We start from the raw sequence: 22,733 nt of genomic DNA on the forward strand, positions 1-22,733 counted from the left end.
ATGACTGCATGTGAATGACTCCATGCCCTGCATGTGAACACCACGGCTTCTTGCATTCCTGTATGATAATAGTCTTTGTAAKAGTCTGATGTAATAGAATATTGTGTATCATGTCCAAACTGCCATCTTTTATAATCCTTTAGTCTTTTTTCCTGCAAACATACCACCTAATCTGCCGCCTCGCTTCTTATTCTATTTGCACAATTGTTTGTGCCTCTGTGTATAAAAGTGCCTTACTTTAATGAATTGCACTCATGTGTTTTCCAGACTATTTATCCAAACTGTCAAGACCATTTTGGATTATAAACCTTTCCTTCAGTGTGTTTACAGCCCTTCTCAGTTTAACATTAAATGCACACTTGATAAGCACACTGTGGACCGTTATCAAGGTCATTAACAGAGACAGGGTACGGCACCTAATCTGGCTCAGCTGGGTTAGATGCATAGTTTCATTTTGACAATGAACAGATGAAAAATGTTTACTGGGACACTCAGTACTCCCAGTCTAAGGTATCTGCATCATGTATTTTTGTTATGGCCCTGTAACAGAAGAGCAACACTGGTTTTAGATGAAATTAAGAACCACCTGGGATCCAGTGTGATTTTAGAAGAAAAAAGTGAAGAGGCTTCCCTTTGGCAGCTGAAGTAAGATTTACTAAAGCTCGTGCTCTGTTCATGCGACATCTGAGAAAAGCAAACTAACATAAAAGAGCAGAAAGAAAGGTTTGTCTCTGCAATCCAAACACAGAGAGCAGGAAATATCATTTCAGGCCCAGAAGTGGTTGGCAGAAACCAAAGTGATACTCAGCGCTTGAAGTACAAAGCATGAGGACTGCTAGGCTGATTCACAGATTCACAGAATATTTAAGGTTGGAAGGGACCTCTACAGATCATCTAGTCCAACCTTCCTGCTCAAGCAGGYACACCTAGAGCATGTGGCACMGGGYGGCATCCAGGYGGGTTTTGAAGACCTCCAGAGTAGGAGACTCCACAACCTCCCTGGGCAGCCTGTTCCACYGCTCTGTTACCCTCACAGTAAAGAAGTTGCTCCTCACCTGGAGACGGAACTTCTTGTGYTTCAGCTTGTGGCCATTACCCCTCGTCCTATCGCTGGCCACCAGTGAGAACAGCTTGTCCCCTTCCTCCCTGCATTCTCCCTTCCTGAAYTTATACAYATTAATCATATCCCCTCTGAGCCKTCTCTTCTCCAGAGAAAACAGGCCCAGCTCACTCAGCCTCTCTTCATACGAGAGATGTTCCATTCCCTGATGTGTCATCTGGACACAGCCTGCCAGAGAGTTCCACACTTGGATGTCTCAGAAGTGAAATATTCCTGCCAGCAACCCCTCCAAAGAATGGGCAAAGGATGCAAATTCAACAAGCTAATCACAGACTTCCATGGGTTCCAAACAAGCCCAGGAACTGCAGATGCCACAAGAGGCTGAGAGACACTCCAAGAGGATGAAAGGGGGGAAAGAAGAGTCAGTGGGTGGCAGAGTGACTTTTAAAGAAGCAGAAAAAGAAAGGTAACCTTAACATCAGAGTCCAGTCTTGTAACTCTGCGGTCAGAAGTTTGTGGGAAAAGGAGCAGACCTACAGCTGAAGACACCTCTTTTTCCCCAGTGAGAAGGCCAGTTGGAGCTGTGAGGACTTCTGCCCAAAACTCAGTACAAGTTTTAATAGCAGCTGGGCTCGTAATTTCTTTGGGAGAGGGGGGCTTGGCTCCCACCCTGCATGCTTAAGGCCTCTCCATTAAAAAAAGCAAATAAGATCATTTGGTTCAATATAAAATGAATTAAAGTAAATTAAACTGCAGGAGCCATGTGGCCTGCAGAGGTTTCCATTGTTGTACRCACGTAAATGGCAGCTTTTCATTTTCAGTGCTAAGGAATGACAGCTTGAGGTGGGTGGAATTAAAAATAAGGAAATAAATAATAAAAAGACACAGTTGCCAAAGATTTCCGTTTAGGAAATCCCAGGTGCCTGCAAGTCTTCCATCCCCTCCTCATGCTGCTGTCAGCAAACTCAGCTGGCATCCTGGGGAAGGGAATGAAACACGGAGGAGGGGGAGATAACGAAACTGAAATAAAAGACCAGGGGATCTGGGTGAGAAACAGGTGCCAAGGGGACACTTTTGTCTAAAGGTTCTAGTAGGTGATGCATTAAAAAAAAAAAAAAAAAAGGCCAGATGAGGTTTTTCTTTGCATGCTCTTGATACAAGAGCACAGCAAAGTTAGCAAAGTTACAGGAGCACCAGGGATCCCTGAAGCTTCCTTTCAAGGGAAAGATTGGAAATTGAAAGGGAAAACACTAAACATGTTTGTTTTGAAGGAATAACGTGAAATTATGATTTGAATAAATACTTGTCACTTTTTTTTAAGCAGAATTTAGACATTACAAATTAGTTTACTGTTCTGTGATGATGCTGGCTGTACCTGAAGCCTTTCCTCTTGTGTTGTAAAAATGGTGTCAGTGGCAAGTGTGCATTAAACCCTACTATTGTAGACTCCTCACCATGTCAATCCATACAGTTTTTCATTAATTTTTTAAAGTATCATCTCAGCAATGTTGACTGGTGTATATAAGCAGTCATTCTTTACATAGTTTTGCACTTGGACTTTGGACCAGATACCATTTTCAGATGCATCTGATGTCTCCTATTGGGGATGGTTAGAGCTTCACCACGTAAAATGGCACATTAAGCTTTCAATATTCCTTCTGAGGTAGCATCTTTGACAGAAGTGAAATATCAGAATGTCTCTTGTAGAAGGCAGTTTGCTGTGGATCATTCGACTGCAGCAAGCAATCTTAGGTATGTATTACCATATGTCAGCTGATCTCCTACAGTTTGGATATTTGGGGTCTAAAGCTAATAAGAAATTTGAACATCCCCAGCATCCCCCTTGCAGTGTTTGAATGGCACACAAACACGTACACAGGCACTTTAGTGACCACATCACCAGCTCCTTGTACATCCCTGTATAATTAGCCAATTACTGCAAGAATGAACAATCACTTACCTTTCAATAAGCAGGATTATTTAACAGCGTGGCTCCATCATCTCTGTACCAGAGCTCGGTACCGGTGGGATTCTGTGGTCCCAAGTTGTGGTGTGTAGTCTTTCTCGCGGGCAGTGACCCATCGTCACGCAGCCGGCTGTGCTGAGGACGCACAATGCGAGTGGCTCGTGCATGGAGGAGCTGTGTGTTCCCCGAGCAACGAGCTCTTGTGCAGAAAGCGTTCACGTGGAGCAGTCCATCTGAACAGGTCAGTCCCTGCAGATGCCAGGGAAGCAGCACAAGCTGGAGCAGATTGCTGCTGCGAGAGCAGTTTCTCTAGGCCACAGCTTCTCCCAGAGCGTTCCCATGAGGAAAGTGTTAATTTTGATGTGATGGCAGCAGCCTGTCTCTGGTGTTCATCCAGCCGTGGGGCCAGATATGTTTCAGTCACTCGAAAGGGAGAAGTTGGTATGTTACCTCTGGCCTGAGAAGAATGAGGTGTCTTGGAGCATTTGAGTCCTCTGGATGCTGCTGACTGAACTCAGAGAGACATTTACACAACTCGCGTCATCCCTGGATATCAGCACATAGATTATATGTTACACAAAAAATAWCTAGGTAAAGATAAAGATCTTCCTGTTCCATGTCCTTCCAGTCCTCTTTGCACTGTGATACATACAAGATAATCTTCATCTATGCCTGGAGAGCTTCCGCAGAGGTGGTAGTTACTGGTTCTCTTTCTCTCCTTGATGGATCCTCCTTGAGGATCACATGGATGTTCTTGGTGAGGAACTCACTCAAATAGGGTTGCTCATCCTAGACAACAGCCTGAGCCTTGATCCTTGAGAGCCACAGTCTAGAAACTGTGATGTTTCTGCAAAGACTTTCTTGTTTCAGAGTGGAACAGCTGTGGTGTCCTTGTGACAGAAATGTGTAGGTTTTACACGAGGTAGTGAAGACTTGGGTTTCTCTTCTGTCCCTCTCCCCAACACCCTTTGAAAGTCACTGCTGTTAGACTAGGCTTTTTAAAGGGACTCATTGCTCATAGGTGCCTTTCAAGTTTAACTTCATGGTTTGAGGAATCTGAGATGTGACCTTCAAAAATGACATGCACTGACATATCTCACATAGGGTGGCTTTTCTCACGAATAGCTAAAATGCAAAATACAGAGAAGACTTTCACATTCTCTCTGGTTCYACCTTGGAATTACTCCTAATTAGTCTTGCATGGATTTGTACTAGCCCCCTCTGTGCCACCATCCTGTTTACTGCTCCTATCCAGCACATTTTTCTTATATTGGCAATATGACCTCAAGCCTCTGGAGAGCATGCTCTCCTCCCATCCAAACTGCCAGCAGGTCTCAAAAGTTTTTCTAGCATCTTCCTGCTTCAGAATATGTCCTAATGCTGCTGGCAACAGAACAAGTGAGACTTGGAACTTCCCTTGAGTGCTAATCACAACTTACAGTTGCCTCATTGCAACTTCTCTCACTTCTCTTGCATCTCATTTTAATTACACTCTGTAAAAACTTCGTGTCTTTATTTCTTTCTGTGGAGGCACACATGCACGTTGTGTAGAGTCTTACATCGAAAGAGATTATAAAGTCAAAGCTTAGTTAGGATATGTGGGAGTTAGCATGGCTTCCACAACTGTAATTTGCTCCCCTTTGTGTGTATGTGTGTACATATATATAATGATTCAGTTTAATTACAAGATGACACATTATTTTCTGGTAGGACTTCATCACCAAACACTGTATGCTGTGCCATGCAGATAAAGCAAGGTGGTGTGCTGAGAGAAGCTGTTGTATAAATTGAACCATTTATGGAGAAAACAGACTGTTAGAAAAAGAAGGGTGTTCTTTAAGTTAGAACATCCTGAAAGCTGCATTGGAGAATAGAATTCCGTTCTTCTGCTTGCCAAATAATTCCTATACAAAGCGTGGAAAGCCATAAGCAGCTTCAAACTGAAGTCAGTGTCTTAATTGTGTAGATCACTTAATATTAAAAGTGCATTGTAAAAAGTGCAATCCCAGACATCTCAGTTTGGACACCAAATAAACAGTACCTTTAACATTACTCTTTGTATGTCCTAAGCTTTCATTTAGAAAATGGAGATGATAACTGCCCCTCAGCCCAACCAACAGTGTGAAAATAAATTAAGGATCTTATATTGTAACAGTGACTTACAAAGGATTGAGGAGATTTTAGGAATTCTCTRCTCAAATCAAAGTGTCTGGAACAGCATAAAGTGATGGTATATAGACTTGACATCGACTAATAAGGGTATAACAGAATGCTGGAGTCACCTGCTTAATGAGCATCCCTCACCCAGTAAGAAAAGAAAGCAGCTGCTACATGATTAAAGACTGTAGCACTGCATATACAGAGGGAAGGTTGACTTTGGCTAGAGAACCTGAGTTCTGCTCCTCCACAGTGAATACTGTGAGAGAGAGAAATATTCTTTTAACGTGGTGAATGAAGTGGAGGAGAAGGGAGTCCCTAGTTGCACTTTTCAACCTAAGCATTCTGGACAGGAGGTGCCTGCTGCAGCGTGGCATGACTCATCACGTATAATTAGAGTCATTAAGCWCATTGCCACTTGTGCTAATGGAGCATTTGATAGCAGCAGGCTGTCAACTTTTGCAAAAGCTGACCCAAAAGAGGAAGCAAGGTGAGGTTGTACTGGGAAGGTGCACTGGTACTGGGTGACAACAGAGAAGTGACATTGGGCGTTTGAAGCCTGGCGCTTTCTGGCAGTSGCGGATGTGTTCCTTGCTGCAGCCAGCTTCACTCCTCCCACCACCTACCTGTAGCTGTGGTCACTTCTCAGGCTTCACCACCTCCCATCCCTAGCACCAGACCCTCCTCATCCACGCTACCTTCTCTACTTAGCTTTCATAATCCAGTTCTGTTTTAGTCTGGTTTAACTGCAAGGGCCTGACACACCCTGCTCTGCAGGGCTGGTTCCTGCACACAGCACTGAGGCCACAACACGCTGACCACCAAGAGCTCTCCTTAATTTTCACTACAGAAATCTGCTYGTTTTTATCAGCTCTTTTGCATTTTTTTATAAGCTGCCCAGATTTCCATGGATCTYTTATGAAAGAGGAAAAGATAAATTACCAACAGAGAGGCAGCTCTTGCATTTTTCAAGCTCATGTTCCAAAGCAAAAAATGCTCAGGAGAAATAGCTGTAGTTATACTTAAGTGTTTTTCTCCTAATTTTGAGAAATATCAGAGTCCTTTAACTGAAGTTTTCAGATGAAAACTGAAGCTTGAGACACTGGAAAATTTCAGCTTAGATRGCCAAAATGTAGTAAAGCTGAGAAGCAGAAGACAGAAAGGAGCCTTGAGTGCATTTACAAGCGAGGGCTCCTGCTTGCAATAARTTGCTCGTGTCAGAAGGCTAAATTCCGCTGAAGTTACAAGGAGTTAATCCTGTTTTCTCAGCTTCTACTTCAGGAGCAAGACCTGACTTATTTCTGGCTCAGCTCTTTGTAGATAGTGCTGATTTTCTAGATTTTATTTTTTTTTCTGTCTTAATAGAGCGGCGCTCATACAGGAGGGCAGCCTTACATTTCTTCTGGATGCCCTTTACTAGTCCTCTCCTAGTCATTGCTAGCCCTGTTCAGCCACTAAGCTGATCAGCAGGTCTCTCAAATGGTCAAGTGGGGGGTGTTAATGGGCTGGACTGGGGGTTGCATCCACTTAAAGCTGTTAACTGCCCTCTTGTGAGGGTGTTMACAGGTATCTAGCTGCTAAGCAATCCTGATACCCTGCAGTTACCAACAAAAACGGAAGATTAGCACTCGCTGATGAAAAAATTGTGACAGCTTTGTAAAGAGTGGGGATTTTATAGTTAAAATCGAGGYTTTCTGCTCACTGCAGGTTTATCTTGCAGCCACGCTCTGTCTCTTGTAGCTTGGCAGCCTGCCTGCACCCCAAAGGCTGCCTCTAGGACCCATCTTTCCTTAAATCTAGCTGTGGGCTGTAGTGTTGCTGTGTCTGCCGTAGAAAAAATCCCGTTTTGCCAAGATTTCCAGCTTCAGAGAGAAAAGCTGCAGAATCGCTCCGAACACCTCATCCCGAAATTCCTTCTGATGCAAGAAGAGCAGCAGCAGTGACCTGCCGCAGCACAGCCCGCTCGGGAAGCAAGGCTGGAAACCGAAGCGACAGCCTGGCGGGAGGACGAGCTAGGAGAAAGCGAGCAGCCGGTGCCCTCGGCCCTYAGCAGCCCGCAACCCTCTGTCACGGGCGCTCCAGAAATAACGATGATGGTATCGAAGCACGAGGCTGGAGAGAGCCCTCCGTGCTAATTTAATAAATTGCTCGCATTTAGGATCCCAGATTGTTGCTGTTACATTTCTGCGGTGTGATGCCACCTGGGATTAGCAAGGAGGAGGGGAGGAAAGCGGCACAGGTCCGTTAGCAACTGCTGGTGTGACCTCACTCCGTGTCCCGGGGGAAATGAGATCATGAGAATGCCAGAGCTCTCCAAAGGCTTCGATTTGTTCGGTGCAGCATCGTGGCCTGCGAGTGATCTCATCCCCCAGGCCCAGGGGACGGTGCTGCGGGCGCCACTCCTGTGGACCGCRTAGGACTTAATCCCCTCGTCAAACCCCACCAATTAATGACTGACCTGCGATGACTTCACTGATGACAAAGCTAATTGGGACAACACAGCAAAATTCCAGGGGAATTTCCCTCCTCTSCTATCAATAGGGTAGCATTGACATAAAAGCAAAAATCTTAGTCTGGGTAATGTCATTACAGCTTGTGGTGATTTCTGTGCTCGTTGCTTGTCCAAGCCTATTACCCCAGCCCCATCTCTCCCTTTCAAAGAGCGTGGGACAGAACACAGCTCACCAGGAGCATGGCAAGACCTTTTGTTAGGCAAATTTAGGTACMAGCTTCCTAGTCCTAGTCTTAGGTGTTCGGGGTTAGAAATGACATAATTAGGAATAATCTGTATCAGTTGTTTCACCTTGCAGGTGTAGCAAGCCAGGAGGAGTTAATGATGCCTTGCAGGTGTCCTTCAAGGAAGGAAGGAAGGTTTTCTAGTGGAAGTGAGCACCAGAAGACAAGGACTGCTTTAAGCTTTAAAAAAAAAAAAAAAGCTGCCGGTTCTATGGGTCTCTTTGTGTAGCTTTAACTCCTGTATGTGCAAAACCTGACAGTGATAATGCATTGCTTATTTTACAGGGAAAGTTTTATTTGATTATTGAAGAGCTGAGCCAGCTGTTCCGCTCCCTTGTCCCAATCCAGCTGTGGTATAAATACATCATGGGAGATGATCCATCAAGCAGCTACTTCYTAGGGGGGATCCTGATCATCCTGTACAGTCTCTGCAAGGTGAGGACTATTTTATGAATAATTTCTGTATCTGGCCAGGGAGCCATAGCAAGGGCAGAGCAAGAAGAAAACCTGAGAGGAACAGATAGACTTTTTGATCTTTGCTACTATCATCCAAGAAAGAAAGATGCAGCAAGTAGGGGCAGCATGTGCTTTAGTTGCTGAAATCATTTTTTAATCACCACTGCATGGGCATTGGCAGCTAAAGAAAGATCTGTTACTGCTCACATGGTATTGCATCAGGTTGATGAAGTCATTGCTGATTCCTAATGCCTTTTCTGAAAGGCTAGAAGAGAATAGGAGACCTTGGAGGACTGATATCAGAAGCAGGGGGCTTAGCTGCCTCCAGGCTTCCAAATGCAGTACTAAAGATGCAGTCACTTAAGTGTTTTCATGTAAGCCTTCCTCTGCCTTTTGAGGCAGTGTTGATATTGTCACTCAGCGCTGAACACAGCAAGCAGAGCAAGGGACTTAACTCCTGCCTAGAGGAAATGGGTAGTTCTGACCCAATTCTGGGCCCGGCTGATACTAATGTCTTAATAGTGAAGCAATATAATGAAAGCGTGCTCAAAAAAGTAATTTAAAAGCACAGGTTAAAACGTTGCCTGTGTAGTTGTCAATGAAAGATATGAGGGTTGCTTTTGTTTTTTTTTTTTTTGTTTTGTTTTTAAGAGAAATCCCAAGTCTGAGCGTAGAACTAGTATTTTTGTAAGTCAAAACATATTTGTAGGTGTGTGTAACCATGCTTGGGGGCAAGAGCAGTAGGTGAGACAAACAAGACAAGTTCCTGTGTTATAATTCCCCTGAGGAAGGTGACAAATGAGTCAGGCTTGCTGCAGCCCTGGTGCTTGTCCCTGCCCATGACAAAGATGCTGTGGGCTTGCTGAAGTCAAGTAGCACTAGGAGAAGAGAGGATGTTGTGGAGAAGTGTAGCAGCGTAGCCCCTGCTGTCAAGGGATTTATAACTTTTGTAGATGTGACAGAGAGGGTCACAGGGAGCAAGAGGACTCAGTCCCAGCAGGTCTGCAATCAAGCCAGGATCAGAGGGAACGGTGTCAGGATGGAAGGAACGCGGAGGTCAGGCAGCCCACTGCACACGCATCCGATCTCTTAACTTAAATCTGAGCTTCTGTGCCTTATAGCAGAGGGTTTCCTGCCTTTTTCCAGAGGTGTCATTGTCTAAGTCCCCTCCAGACAAGAACAGCCAACCCTGCATGTCCTTCTGGGCTTGTGAGGCCATGTGCCCTCCATATGACAGTATGAGGAGAGATTTATGTGCTCTTTCCAGTGTCACTGGTCAAAGGAAATAACATCTGAGAAAGGGGTGCTCACCTGCAGCCCTACACACAGTTTCTTGCATCTGCAGAAAAAAATCAGTATGTAAAAGATCCTTGGTCAAGCATTAAGGCCTATTAATACGGTCAGCTCCTTGACATATAGAAGCAGTTCTTTATGGTTTAACTTGATGCTGCTCTATAGTGAAGCTCTTACCAGCAGCCCAATGATAACTTAGATTGCCAAAAAGCAGCCTTGTCTTGAGAAGTTCTCCTGGTCTGTTGCTTAGAAGTTCTTTGAGGAGAACTAACTACTGGTCTAACCTCTGACCCARAGTCAGCAGTGTAAGCTGGACTTGTATACAGTGCCTTGACTGCTGTCTGTGCCTTCACTGCACATGTTCTTTCCTCTTTCCTCATCCATCAATGGATGGATGGACCTACTGCAAAGTAATAGCTCCAGGAATCTGTCCTGGGTCACCATGTAGCAAATTCCTGGTGCCACAGATGTGTCCAGGTGAGAACTGGGCTTCTGTGTGTGTGGTCAGAGACTGCTTGAAAGTAGGGTAGAAAGGCTGGAGCAACGAGAGTGCCCTCCTGCAGTGTAGGTCATGCACATATTAGGTGCAGGCATCCCATTAACAATCACCAGAGCTGCAAGTCTAATTCTTTGCTTGAGACACTGAAAATATACCCAAAGGAGTCCACGTTAGTAAAGCCACAAACCACATTAGAAAAACCACAGAAGCCAATTTGGCAGTCAGACCTTCTGTGTGCCTGGCAAAAATCCAGGGCTCTGACCGGGCTGCATCCCCTCTCCGCACACAAAAAGCAGGTTCAGAGATTGCATGTGGTGCAGCTGGGGTGGCTCATCCTGGTGGCCCTGTCTGGACTGTGCAAGCACAAACCCTTGCTTTTGACAGAGAAATCCCGCATGTTACTAAGTTAAGGCATCAGGTTGTTTGTTTCTTTCCCCCACCTTGAAGATAAGCACCCAGCTGAGGGTCAGAGTGGTGTAACACTCTGCCCCAGCAAGGAGTGGGAGCTGAACCTTGTCTCAGGCACTGGAAGAGTTTGAAGGGTCTTGATGGCGATTTTACAGCTGATCTTCCACTGACTTTAAGAGAGCATTGACTAGCTGTGAACCTAACTGTTGCAATCCTATTGCTAGGAAGACGACTGATGCAATGTGGTTAGTGCGAGGGGAGGCAAATTAGGGGTAAAGAGGTTACTGAAACAAGCATCTGTAGGCATATAGGAAACTGCAAACAAAAAAGAAATTAAGGGGGAAAAATGAACTAGAAGAGCCGGAGTCGTCAAGAGAAGAAGCATTAGAAGTCACATTTATAAGCAAAACATCCAGAAAAAGCTGTGGATTGGACTGTGGGAGAGAGCTGGTCGCGATCCTTGTTAGTAACTAAAATGTCTGTTGCAGTCTGCAGTCTTGAGTGCTAGTTGCTGGCTGGAAGCATTACTGGAAGGACCCTGGGAACCTTTTTACATGCTGACTGGAAGCATTACTGGTGCTTTCATTTGATTCCCTATCTATTGCGCGATGATCTCATTGACATTCCCTGCAGTGAGCCCACTTAATCATTCTAATAATAAAAAAATAATAATATAAACCCAACTGCAGGCATTTTGGTGCCGACATGATGCCGATCCATGGCAGCTCTGTGTGTTCTGCATCGCACCTTCCCCTGCCCTCCTGGCCGCTCCTCACTCAGACACCTTCGATATGAAATGTCCTGCAGAGTCACCTGGCTCCTCTCCCAGCTAGTGCAGCACTCTTTGCACAACCATTTCTTTGTATCTTGCCTAGTTTTCAGTCCCAGCAGCAGGTAGGGGTGGGTGGAGGGTGAAGCTGACCTGCCAGATTAGGTTTTGAAGTTGCTTTCCCTTTGTTAGTTGTACCACATCCTCACTGCGAGATCACCGACTATCCATCCCTTCTCTTGGTGCTGTTTTGAGCACCTTGATATTTGTAGGCAGCTTATGCCTTTTCCCCTTGGCCGCTGTACTGCTTAGCTAAGCTGTAAATATTTATGCCTTTTAGTCTCTTTTCTAATGCAATTTTCTGCAGCCTCATTTTCTGCCCTTCTCTGAACTGCTTTTAGTCCAGAGCCCAGGGTGATCCGTGCTCGTCAGCCGCAGCTGTGGCGCGTTTGCTGGGCAGTTGAGGAGGGGGCAGGAAAAGGAGCTGGTGCCGCCCCTGCCTTTGCCCYGCTTCGGGCACGTGCGAGCGCCAAGATGCAGGATCCCACTGCAGCCGTTGAAGTTTCTCGCTCTTTAAGCAGACCGGAGCAACCCAGCCMCAGTCCTGCTGCTCGCTCCTCTTGCTCGTGTCTACAGCGCTCCACTAAATCTCTCCACAGAAGGATGGGAAATCTCCACTTCTCTGCTAATGTCATCTGGACCCTGAAGTGTCAAGCTATGGGACAGAGCCTCACAGCCCTGTAGATCCTCCTTTCGCCCCAGAGAAGAGCACTTTTTTGCCTCTCCTGGGTGAAGAGCTCTTCCCTCCCTGTCAAGCAGGCTGCAGTGTTTTCCAGTGTCACTTCTGGCCTTCTCGGATGCTCCATTCCCGGCGTGAGACCAGGTCCTTTTTAGCCCCACTAGGGCCTGGTGGGGCCAGGCAGCTCCCCCTGCCACAACTCCCTCAACACAGCCCCCCTTTTCTGGCTTGTAAAGTCCCTGCTTTGCAGCCCGTTGTTACCAGGGCTTTTTGGCTACCCTGCTGCACTGTCAATTCGCATTTATTACACATCTCTTGATCACCGTGAAATCTTTTTTTGGCACTGCTGTTGTCTAGGCTCTTTGTTCCCTCCGAGTATCCATTTGGAGAAACTGGGCCACACATTTCCTGAGTTTCTGGCCTGTGTGCGCACGGACACTCACACACTGTGTAAAATGCATCTCAAACTGAATGTCTTTGTTGCAGTCCTTCGATATTTGTGGCCGCGTGGGAAGTGTCCGGAAGGCACTGAAAGTCCTTTGCACCACACAGGTGAGTAGTCACGTGTGTTGGACCAGTTTCATGGGTCAAACCTTGTTACTAATGAATGATGGAGTTGATAATTGCTCATCGCGTCAGGATCGTGGGATGAAATAACGTGTTGGCTCATGGCTGGGATAAACTAGTGCCTCTTGTAAGGGGCCTTTTCTGGTATCTGCCCTGTGTGAGCACTGCTAGGGCATGGTGGCAATACTGACCGGAAGCCTGGTGTGATATGGATTAATCCATCAATGCCAGAATCTTAAGAAGCTGATAAAACTTTAAACTGTGGATATATGAGAGACTTCAAGTAAAGATATGTAGTGCCTGATGGTACTTCAGTATCAGTGCAGTGATACTGAAACAGATACTGCAACATGCAGAAATAGCTCCTGGTATGGCATTATACAGTAGTATTTACATCTCTGGTAGTGAAAAAAGGTGATCTGTATTTCAGAACAGTAAAGCCCAAGGGGTTATGGGGAAGGAGCATAACATCACTGCAGTTTGTTAGAGCTTGACTTCCTTATTCTATGGGCTTGTGTTGGTCATTTTTCCACAGCATATTTCCATTTTCCCTATTATAGCTACAATAGGAGAAGCAACATTTACCTTGCACTTATTTTACAAAAAAAAAAGTGGGAAGCCTGTGGGTGCTGCTGCTGTTATTCTTTCTTCTAGTGTCTAGCTTGCTAATAATAATACCTCCCACCATCTAAACACCTCTGCAAATGATGCTGAATTAATCCTTTCAGCTCCCTGTTGAGCTCATTAAATTTCATTATCATTGCTCCACAAGTGGAGGCACTGAAAGGTGGAGTCAGCTTGAGGGGAAAACAAAACAGAGAGCACTGAGCTCCTGACTCCCCGTGTTCTCACCCTGGTCCCCAAACTGTCCTTTCCCGTGCTCAGCAACCAGCTCCGACCTGCTTCCTAGGCAGTGCAGGGCAGCTAGGAGTGAAAAAAATGTCTCAGCCAGAAACCGCGTCGTCTTTAAAGCCTTTAACAGGGATGGGCTTTTTTTCCCCCCTCTCCCCAACAGACGTATGGAGTTCGTGCTACCAGCCAGCAGTGCAGCGAGGCGGGTGACATCTGTGCCATTTGCCAGGCAGAATTCAGGGAACCTTTGATCCTTATGTGCCAGGTAAGAACCCTGTGTTCGCCCAGCACGTGCCCCCATTGGTGAACACTTGCTTAACCACCGCAGCTGGGGAGCAGCACAATTAGCCTAGGCACTTATAAAATCATTTGCTGTGGCTTGGTCTCGCTCCTAGTRGGTATTTATTGCCCTCCTCTAGACAGCCAGTGATTCGGGATGGCTGAGCCATATGAACTTCACTCCACAGAGCCTGATTGTAGCTAGTGAGATGGAAAAGACCAGCCCTGTGGTCCAGGGGCTGCCAACTGGCAAGCCAGGCCTTGGATCCAGAATGCAAGGCATTTTTATCTGACCCTTGGGCATACTGGCTAGTTGACGGGCCAGCCGCGCTAGGAGCGTCGCTCTAAGTGCTGCAAGAGGGCCACAGGTCCAGAATGAGCCTGGTAGGGTGCATTAAGACAGGTGCAGCCCCATGCAGCTGTGGCTGGACTGGTCTGGCCCTTGAACACCTGGCCAGGAATAGAAGGAGCTCTCCTGCRTATAGAGGCTACCCCTGCCAGAGCATGGGAATTGTTCCCTTTCTCATTTGGGAAGTGCCGGCAAAAAGCAAAAGCTGAAGAATGGTTCMGAGTCCTGCCGGAGCCCCAGTCGGGTCCTGCCGAAACGCTGCGGAYGCAGCGCGCTGCTGTGCGCTTCGTTCAGTAGCGGGGCTGGCCAAAGGCGCTGCTTCGTGGGGAGGCTGATGATGCTTTCCCAAGATTTCTTTCTTCTTCCCATGGAATGTGGAGGGACATATGTTCTCTTGTGATGTGAAAATAAGGCTCTGGAGACCTTTACTGAAGAGCTTCAACATTCCCAAGCTTTGGAGCAGAGGCAGAAATGAATGGAGAAGATAAGGTGTGAAAGCTGACAGTCTAGAGAAGGGATGGGATGGTAGAACAGACCAAAAAATCGGTGATATGAGCAGAAAAAGACAAGTGCAGTAATGGGTAGGGCAATGAGAGGGGACTAAGTTAAGCAAAGACTCACAAGACAAACTAGGGACATGAGTGTGTGACATGAAAAAAGTTTTTTTTTAAAGAAAAAAAAAAAAGGTTAGAGTGCTTTCAACAACTTTGTTAGCCCAAATATCCTAGGCATTTTTAAGGTTTCTTTCTGTTACTTCTGGAGCTATATTAAGACACRGAGTACTAGATGTACTGATGTACTAGTAGTATTGGGACTTTTCTCCTAGCAGCTGAGCACTGCTGGTGAGTGGCACTAGCCTGGACGCTAGTAGTTCCTTGCTGCGGGTGCTCTGCAGCGGTGTGTGCACGCTTAGTAGCAGGTTCTGGTCTGCTATCCTGCTCATGATGCTGCTCTCGTGTCCACAGCACGTGTTCTGTGAGGAATGCCTCTGCCTCTGGTTTGACCGGGAGAAGACCTGTCCCCTTTGTCGGTCTGTCACAGTGGACACCCTGCGCTGCTGGAAAGACGGCACCACCTCTGCTCACTTTCAGGTGTATTAAAACCAACATGTTCCACCAACGCATGGAACGACACGTTCAGAGACAAGAAAAAGCCGGAAAATCTTGGTGTCCCCTCCACCTATGTAGTTGCCCGTGGACTGGTTGTCTTGCTCTTTCTCCTAGCTCTGCTTCTCCTGCAGCCTGTAGAACAATTGTTACTGGTCAGAAACATTATCCTAAAAGGCGAGAAAGACACTTCTCATGTTGTGGCAACCTCCACGGTTAAACTAGAGCCAAGATTTTTTTCTCCATTTCTCTGTTTTCTCCAGTTTCCGTTTTTCTTCCTTTTAGTATAGGTAAATGTTGCATGTATAAGTTAAGCATGCTGTAATTCACCATGGTGTATGTATATCCCCATCCACTGAGAGAAAAAAAAAAAAAAAAAAAAAAAAGCTGTTCTCTGGCTCAAACCACAGGTGAAATTTTTCACATTAAATCAGCAGCCCAGCGTCCCTGAATTTACAGCTTCACAAAATTATCCTGTTGCTATCACTACCTTTGAGAACTCTTCCAAAACACTGTCTGAGCCGCACGTCCAAATATCTCTTTGGAGACTGGAGAACAGCATTTCCCAGCAGCCTTGTTTTTTTGCAATTGATTCCATAAATTGTGTGTATTGTCATCTTAATTGAATGTCAAGGAATTTGGGGAAGACCATGTTAGTGAGTCTGGAACTGACACTTGCTTTTCTTGGGTTTGTTTTTTCCTCTTTATTTTTTATGGTGAGGTTTTCTGATTTTTCTAGCCTAGGGGAGAACAGCAGGCAGCAGGGAGAGGTTAAAGTCAAATTTGATTTGACTAAGTGAGAAGTTGAGGTCCTAACCAAGACGATGCCACGAATTCAGGTATCTCTGCAGCAATATTCCTCAGCACAACCACTTGAGGCAAGACTTACTGTCTTTAAAATACAGTGCTTTTCTACACCCAGAGCCTGCCTGGGTCTCCCCAAATTGTTTTTCTGTAGCACCGAGCCCATATAGCACTGTTGTTATCAGAAATGCTGGGCTATGAGGATGCAGCCCCCCTGGAGAGACTGGATTTGGTGAGACTTACTTGCCCGAGGGCAGCATTATACAGAAGCAGCTGCATTGCTTCAGGAGCCAGCCTGGTTTATATACAAGCTGGGTAATCCACCTGTGATGGTGGAGACTTGATTCAACACCCCTGCTTCAGAACAAGCTCTTTGAGGAGATGCCTTGTATTGTTAACAGGCAAATTAACATACTGTATATCCTAGGAGGAGGAGATTGCTGCTATTTCCATCTCTGCTGAGGATGCTGCAGTGACACTTGAATGCAAATGGAGTTGCTGTTTGTTTGCTGGAGCCTTCTCCTTTGCTCAGTGACCCCTGCTCTCTGCTGCATGCCCAGAGAAAGGGCCTTATTAGGCAACTGTGGCATCTTCTGTGCTCATTACTATGGAGATGGCCGTAAGGTTACAGTCCTMCTTGAGGGGATAATCAGGAAGAACTGTACCTGGGGAAATGAGCCTGTGTGKGTACTGGCTGCGCCTTCCCCTCCTGCCAAGAAGCTCCAGAGGGAGGAGAATTAAAGCAAGCAGGAGCTAATAGTAACAGGATTAAGGCTCAACATTTCTTTGGAAATAATAGTTAAGTATGACTGGAGGAAAAATGATGAGAGGCAGAGTCTGAGCAAGGAAGATAGCCCAAATCTGGCTCCAGAGACATGGGAAAGCAGAGAGGAGGAAAAGCTTTACCATCCAAAAYGAAGGGATGTGGTTCTTGTCAAGTGAATCCCAGGAAAGGGGAAAATGAAGCCAAGTAATTCAGTGGCCACAGTGTGAAGAGCCTTCGTGGGCTGCGGGAGAGAGGTCGGTAAGGAAGGGAGTGGGCATAAAAATACTATGTGTGATAGTCCAGGATAGCCGTGAGGAAAAGGGCAAATTACTGATTCTGCAAGCAGACAGATTCAAATTTATGATGAAAAGCACCAACTTCCATTCTCAGTACAATGCTATTTAATTAAAGGATTGGTGGATCTACTTTCAAAGTTTGAAGAACCATCTTCAAWCTTCAAACCAGCATATCAAACATTATCTGTAGTTTCAGGCTCATATTGACTTTTTTACATGTTTTTCCAAATAGTTTTTGCAGAAATATTCAGAAACAACAACAAAAACGACCCAAACAAACAACATTAAATGTTTGATATGCTGGTTCATAATCATTACTTTTTTAGTTGGTGAGAAATGAGGTTAACTGAGCGGAAAGCATGAAGAATTATTTTTCTGTCCTTAGACACCCGCCTTTCCTTTACATTCTTTTCTTTATTGACTGTTCTTTCCCACTTGGCAGTCTCAGTAAGAAAGAGGGCACTAGCATCATTCTGGGCTTGAAACGCTCCGCTCCGGCGCAAACCCTCAGGAGGAACCTGGGTGACACTTCGTGCTTGGGTGCTTTGGTACACAGGGAAGAATGCCTGCCCCGGCAGCACCGTTTGCGAGACGGCTTGTGGTCCCAGTTCGTGTTTGGCCTCGTCTCTGGGGCCGCTCTTGAGCTGTGCTTGGCCGGCAGTCCCCGCGCGGCCGTCCCTCGCTGGTGTGTCTGCAGTGTCTGCCACCTGTGCACGTTAACCACTGCCGTCCTCTGCTGCCCTGCTAGCACAGGGACCTGTGAACGTTGCTCTTTGCTTGTCCTTTGAGACCAGAAGACTCCTGCTGCTCAAACAGGTCCATCAGGGACCAAGTGCAGCAGTGCCGTGTTGTGTGTTAGGGCTTCGGTGCCCTGTTAGGTAGGTCTTGGATTAAACCAACACCCTTCTGTCCCTGTTCTGGGCTGATCTCTCTAAGCTACACCACAGTGATGGTTTTATGGGGACGAACAGCTCTACCCTCTTCTCAAACAAGACATTTAGACCAGAAAAGGTACAGGGGATGACTTCTGTTCTAGTGCAACCTGATGGAAAAACTGCTGTTGATTTCCATAGGCAAAGAGTCAGGATTGTGGAAGGATATTACTGTCTCAGTTTTGAGAGGAAATAAAAACAGACACATTTTTTTTCCACAGTGAACAATTGTTTTTCTTTTTTTTAATAAAGTCATTATAAATATGTACAAAGAGTCTCAACATATGAAATTCCTTTTACAAAAGAGAGAAGCCACATCCAACAATAAACAAGAGGCTTTATGAGCTTGTATCAACGGGAGTTCTGCTTTGCCCTTACTTCAGTGAGGGAGGAAACTTGCACAGTGACTCTACAAAAGCTTACAGCCAAATATAACAGAATYAGTAACTGCAAGGAATGAGTATTCACTGCATTTCATCTTAATTCATTAGCAATGCATCTGAGAGCAGACTGGAAAATTGTCAAATGTCCTCAGAATTTAAGGTGATGAGAAGGCTTCTTCTTGTGCTAAACTGCAGTCTTGAAATTGTTTGGAAAGATTTTAATGCAAATCTCCCTGAAAAGGAAATCACAGCGTAGCTGGTTTTGCTCTCCACTGAGGTGGCACCTGTAACTACCATTACAGGATGGATGGGGATTAGCAGATGCTTTCAGTGAATATTTGTCAAGCTCCAAGTCACTTTCTGTAAACATTAAAAAAAAAACTTGTGAAATTCAAGTACTTAAATAGCTATGCGGAGTGAACTCTGAAGAAGTGTCATCGCGGTTATATCAAAATTCACTCTTACATTCAAATAAATAATTAGAAAAAATATTCTGCCGTGCTCTGCTCTGTAGTTTTGTGTTTCTCTTGCAGATGGGGGAGGCGTGGTGTGCCCGCGGCGCTGAGGGGAGCAGTGAGCTCTGTGCAGTGAGCAGGACGCCCGCGGCTCCGGCCTGCAGGCCCGCGGAGCYGGGCCCCAGCAGCAGCACGGGCAGGAAGGGAAGGGCGCGGACGTCTCCGGCACCGCGCTGTGAGTGTCGACATCCTTTCACATGGAAAGGGCAGCGTGAGAGACGGCAAAAACAAGGTGCGGGGGTTCCTCTCCTCCTCTCAGACTACCTGGTATGTTAGAGTTTTCCTAAAGAAGCTCCAATCCCAATTTATTTAGCTTTCCTTAGGCTTTGGGATTTTGAAATAACGTGGCCAGTTGTCTGCTAACTTTTTGCTTGACCCGTTGTGGAGTTACAGTATAGCTGGGGAGTTTGGATGTGCGTACAAAAGATGAGGGTCCGGCAATTAATTTGGAGGCATCATTAGTTACTCAGGCTTCTGTCTAAGCGATCATGTATAGCTGTCTGTAAAAAGCGCTTGTAGGAAGATGAGAATGTACGTGCACGTATGTTCTCCCCTGGCTGCCCAAGGGCTGCGGGGGTAGCAGCATTTACTGCATCGTTTTGTCTGAAGAGGCAGCAGGGAAAGTGCCCAAGTGCTGGGTAGAAACTGCACCGGGTTAGCCAAGTGTTTCTGTAATCGATTCTGTTCAGACACTGCTTCTGCTGTGGAGTTGAAATCCTTGAAATTTTGGCATAACATAGAAATAAAGCAAATTCACAAATCAGATTAGACGGATTTAATGAGTGTTTCTGATTTAACTGAATTRTTTTAGCAATGAGCTTAGCTCGGTTGGAGTGATTTCTGCATGCCTGCATACACTAAAACTGAAATCTCGTGGGTTTTCCCATCTCATTACTGGAACCTCACTGATTTTGGAGATTTGCAGTGTTTTTTAGTGGGGAGTGTTTGTCCTAGGCACATGAAAGTGCGTAACACAGGAGGAGCTGCTGTGTCGGCACAACATAAGAGGTAGGACAGGTCCCAGTCCGTCTTTTTTGAGACAGTGAAAAGAAAAAAAAAGGGAAAAAAAAAAAAGCGAAAAGGAGGAAGAATCTGGATTTATTGGGATAAATCCCGTGCCAGGGCAGCCCGGCTGGCAGGAACCGCACACTGGTGCTAGCCTGGAATTAATTTAGCCAAGCAATTTCTTCTGAGCGACAGGAGGAGGGATGCTGGTGAGAGTGCCCACCGCGGTGCTTCTTTAACGTGAAACATGAAGTTGCAATATGCGATGGGAGCTATCCTGGTAGAGTGCTGCTTTAAAAATTAATAAAGACTTTCCTGCGAGCCGCATTATGCGGCGTTGTATATAGACTATGATCTCATGCCTCCTCCTCTGCCTTGCACACGCACCGTCTGCTGAAACCCAAGATGAGCTCTTGCCTTTTTTTCATCTCGAGAGCGCTCCCCAGGCTTCACGGAGGCACAACTGTGAAGCTGAGCAAAATCAATGACTTCTTGGCTGCTGGAAGGAAACAAACCAGAGGGGCACTCGAGAGGGCGACTGTGCCAGTTTCCTCCCCGTGGGGCAGGCGCGAGGGCCCGCGGGCGCACGCGGCGGCCGCAGCACGGGCAGCGCGGTGCTGGCGAGCAGGCAGCACGCTCAGTGCCTCGGGTACCAACACCAGCACAAGTTAGGCCAGGGATTTAGAAAAGGCTAAAAACACCCCTTGTCAAAAAACAGAGGCATTCGGGAATAGCAGTTATACCAGGAAACGTAAGGCTTTGACAAATACATGCCCCTAGTAAGTCATTCTATTTATGTACAGCGAGTGCYGGCCAGCACGTGCTGGTAAGCCCCCGTTTCTCTAGCAGAGCTTGTTTAACCCAGCAACCAACATAAGAGTCTCCAAAATGTAGCCCTAGGCTCACACTGAACATCCGATTTAAAATAACAAAAGCCAAAGAAATCCAGATTAAAGCAAAGTTTGGGATCTCGACCCTACTCTGCTTTATGCTTGGGAAGCACCATAGATTTGGTTGTTGTTTCATGAGAAATAACATGAGAAAAGGCAGCAAGYGTCTTTCATCATTCCGAGTGGACGTTGGGAACAACCAAGGAAGAGACCAATTCCCTGGGAGTGTCGGTTTTGGTTTTGTTTTGTTTTTGTTTCCTGGAAAAGTCTGTCCATGGAGAGGAGTGAATCCCTGCATTACCAGATGACTCCATTAGCGAGGCTGATTGCTGATTTAAGGGGCTTTCCCCAAGTGGAGGGGATGCTCCGCTAAGAGCAGAGCTTTCTTTTTCCTTTGCAGGGTCTCAGAGGGGTTCCTGTCTGGGAAAAACCCTCCGAGAAGTCTCAAGGCTGCAAGGTGGCAGAATAACCAACAGGAGTGCAGCTGTATGTGCCGTGAGGCCAGGGAAAAGGGGATAATGCACATTCCAGGTGAGAAGTTCATTAAACATTCAGAATCTAGTGTTTAAAGTGGGGAAACCTGGGGGAGAGCCCTCTCTCTTGCACCGGCTCCTTGGAGCTGTGCAAGGTGTGTGGGCTGCAAAGGCAAGCTTGGCACCCCAGCTTCCTCATCAAGGATTTTCTGTTCAAATCAGACAATTCTGCTCCAGCACAATGCCCATAATTCCACTTCCTTTTCCAAGGGATTTGCAGAAAGATGGATTTTTAAAAGACCAGCCCCAATCCGTCAGTCACTAATGCACCACTCACAGCGCTGCTGAAATGAGCTGCAGCTCCTCTCTTTGCAAGAAAAAAAAATCTTATTTACTCAACAGGAGACCTGAGCCAGGAAGGAGCATAGGACGCTGCGGGCTACAGAGCAGTGGGCCAAAAATGGTAGGAAAAGTCTTTACCAGCAGGTCRGCTCCCTGTGGTTCTCCAGCCATCCGAGCTGCAGACAAAACACACTTAGCTGCACGCTCCTTCCCAGTACTGCACGCAGCATAAAGTAGGGCAAGGTTATTCATTAGGAACAATTTGCTCTTGCAGCATAGCCCTTTCTGCTGTTTGTGAACTGACTTGAAATCAATAATCCCCAGGAATATGTGTGCTGGGCCCCAAAACCCATCGCTGAATATTTGATATGAGGGGAATTTAGCTTTTAGATCGCTTAGAAACATTTCTCTTCAGCAGGGGATAAAATGCAAGGTCTGTCAGGGACACAGTGCTCAGTCAGCGGGTTCACTGGATGAGCAGTTCCTTCAGTGGATGAAGGTAAGGAAACAGTTTTAAAAGATTGGAGCCAAATTTCCCTTGGAATCTGCTTTTTGACAATCTTTAGGCCTTTGAGAATTGCCCCCTGCCATGAGAGCCCATTTTCTGGTACATACACCCAAAGCTGGGAAAAACGTTTCTAAAAAACTCTGCACAATCAGAACTGCAAATAGCATTGGAGTCTCTGGAGAGAGGCAGCAAAAAACAGCACTGGACTGGAAAAAGCCCATTGACTTCTAAGAAAAAAATCTCCTTCCTGATTAGTCTACGTGGAGTTTTCTTCCCTCCTTTCCAGCATTTGAGATTCCCCCCATCACCATCCGGCAGAACACGCGGGAGCTGCAGGAGGTCTGGACTGGCTTTGCCACAGGGGCCGGGTTCCCCCTGGGTTTGTCATTCTTGGTGAATGCTGCTTCCCAAGCTCCATCGAACGCAAAAGCACTGCCCCAAAGCAGAGTAGTTTATAAAATTCTGGGCTAGATTATTTGGTTGGTCTTAAATTAGGCAGAAGTTAAATTAGGTAGAGGAGAAGAGAAAGAAAGAAAGAAAGAAAGAAAGAAAGAAAGAAAGAAAGAAAGAAAGAAAGAAAGAA

The 22,733-nt window shown here is 46.1% G+C and overlaps 1 protein-coding gene across 1 annotated transcript in view; it reads left to right on the plus strand.

The window, feature by feature from the left end:
* Window positions 1-15,923, plus strand: part of RNFT2 (ring finger protein, transmembrane 2) — a 28,804-nt gene extending 12,881 nt beyond the window's left edge. Inside the window, exons 7-10 of the mRNA XM_026042878.1 lie at window positions 8,205-8,354; window positions 12,570-12,635; window positions 13,666-13,767; window positions 15,096-15,923. Of these exons, the coding sequence (XP_025898663.1) occupies window positions 8,205-8,354; window positions 12,570-12,635; window positions 13,666-13,767; window positions 15,096-15,230 (453 nt within the window). The 3' untranslated portion in view covers window positions 15,231-15,923. The remainder of the gene's footprint in view (window positions 1-8,204; window positions 8,355-12,569; window positions 12,636-13,665; window positions 13,768-15,095) is intronic.
* Window positions 15,924-22,733: the final 6,810 nt, after the last annotated feature.

This window comes from Nothoprocta perdicaria, unplaced genomic scaffold (genome assembly GCF_003342845.1).
Source record: "Nothoprocta perdicaria isolate Ctin4 unplaced genomic scaffold, notPer1 scaffold_317, whole genome shotgun sequence".
NCBI lineage: Eukaryota > Metazoa > Chordata > Aves > Tinamiformes > Tinamidae > Nothoprocta > Nothoprocta perdicaria.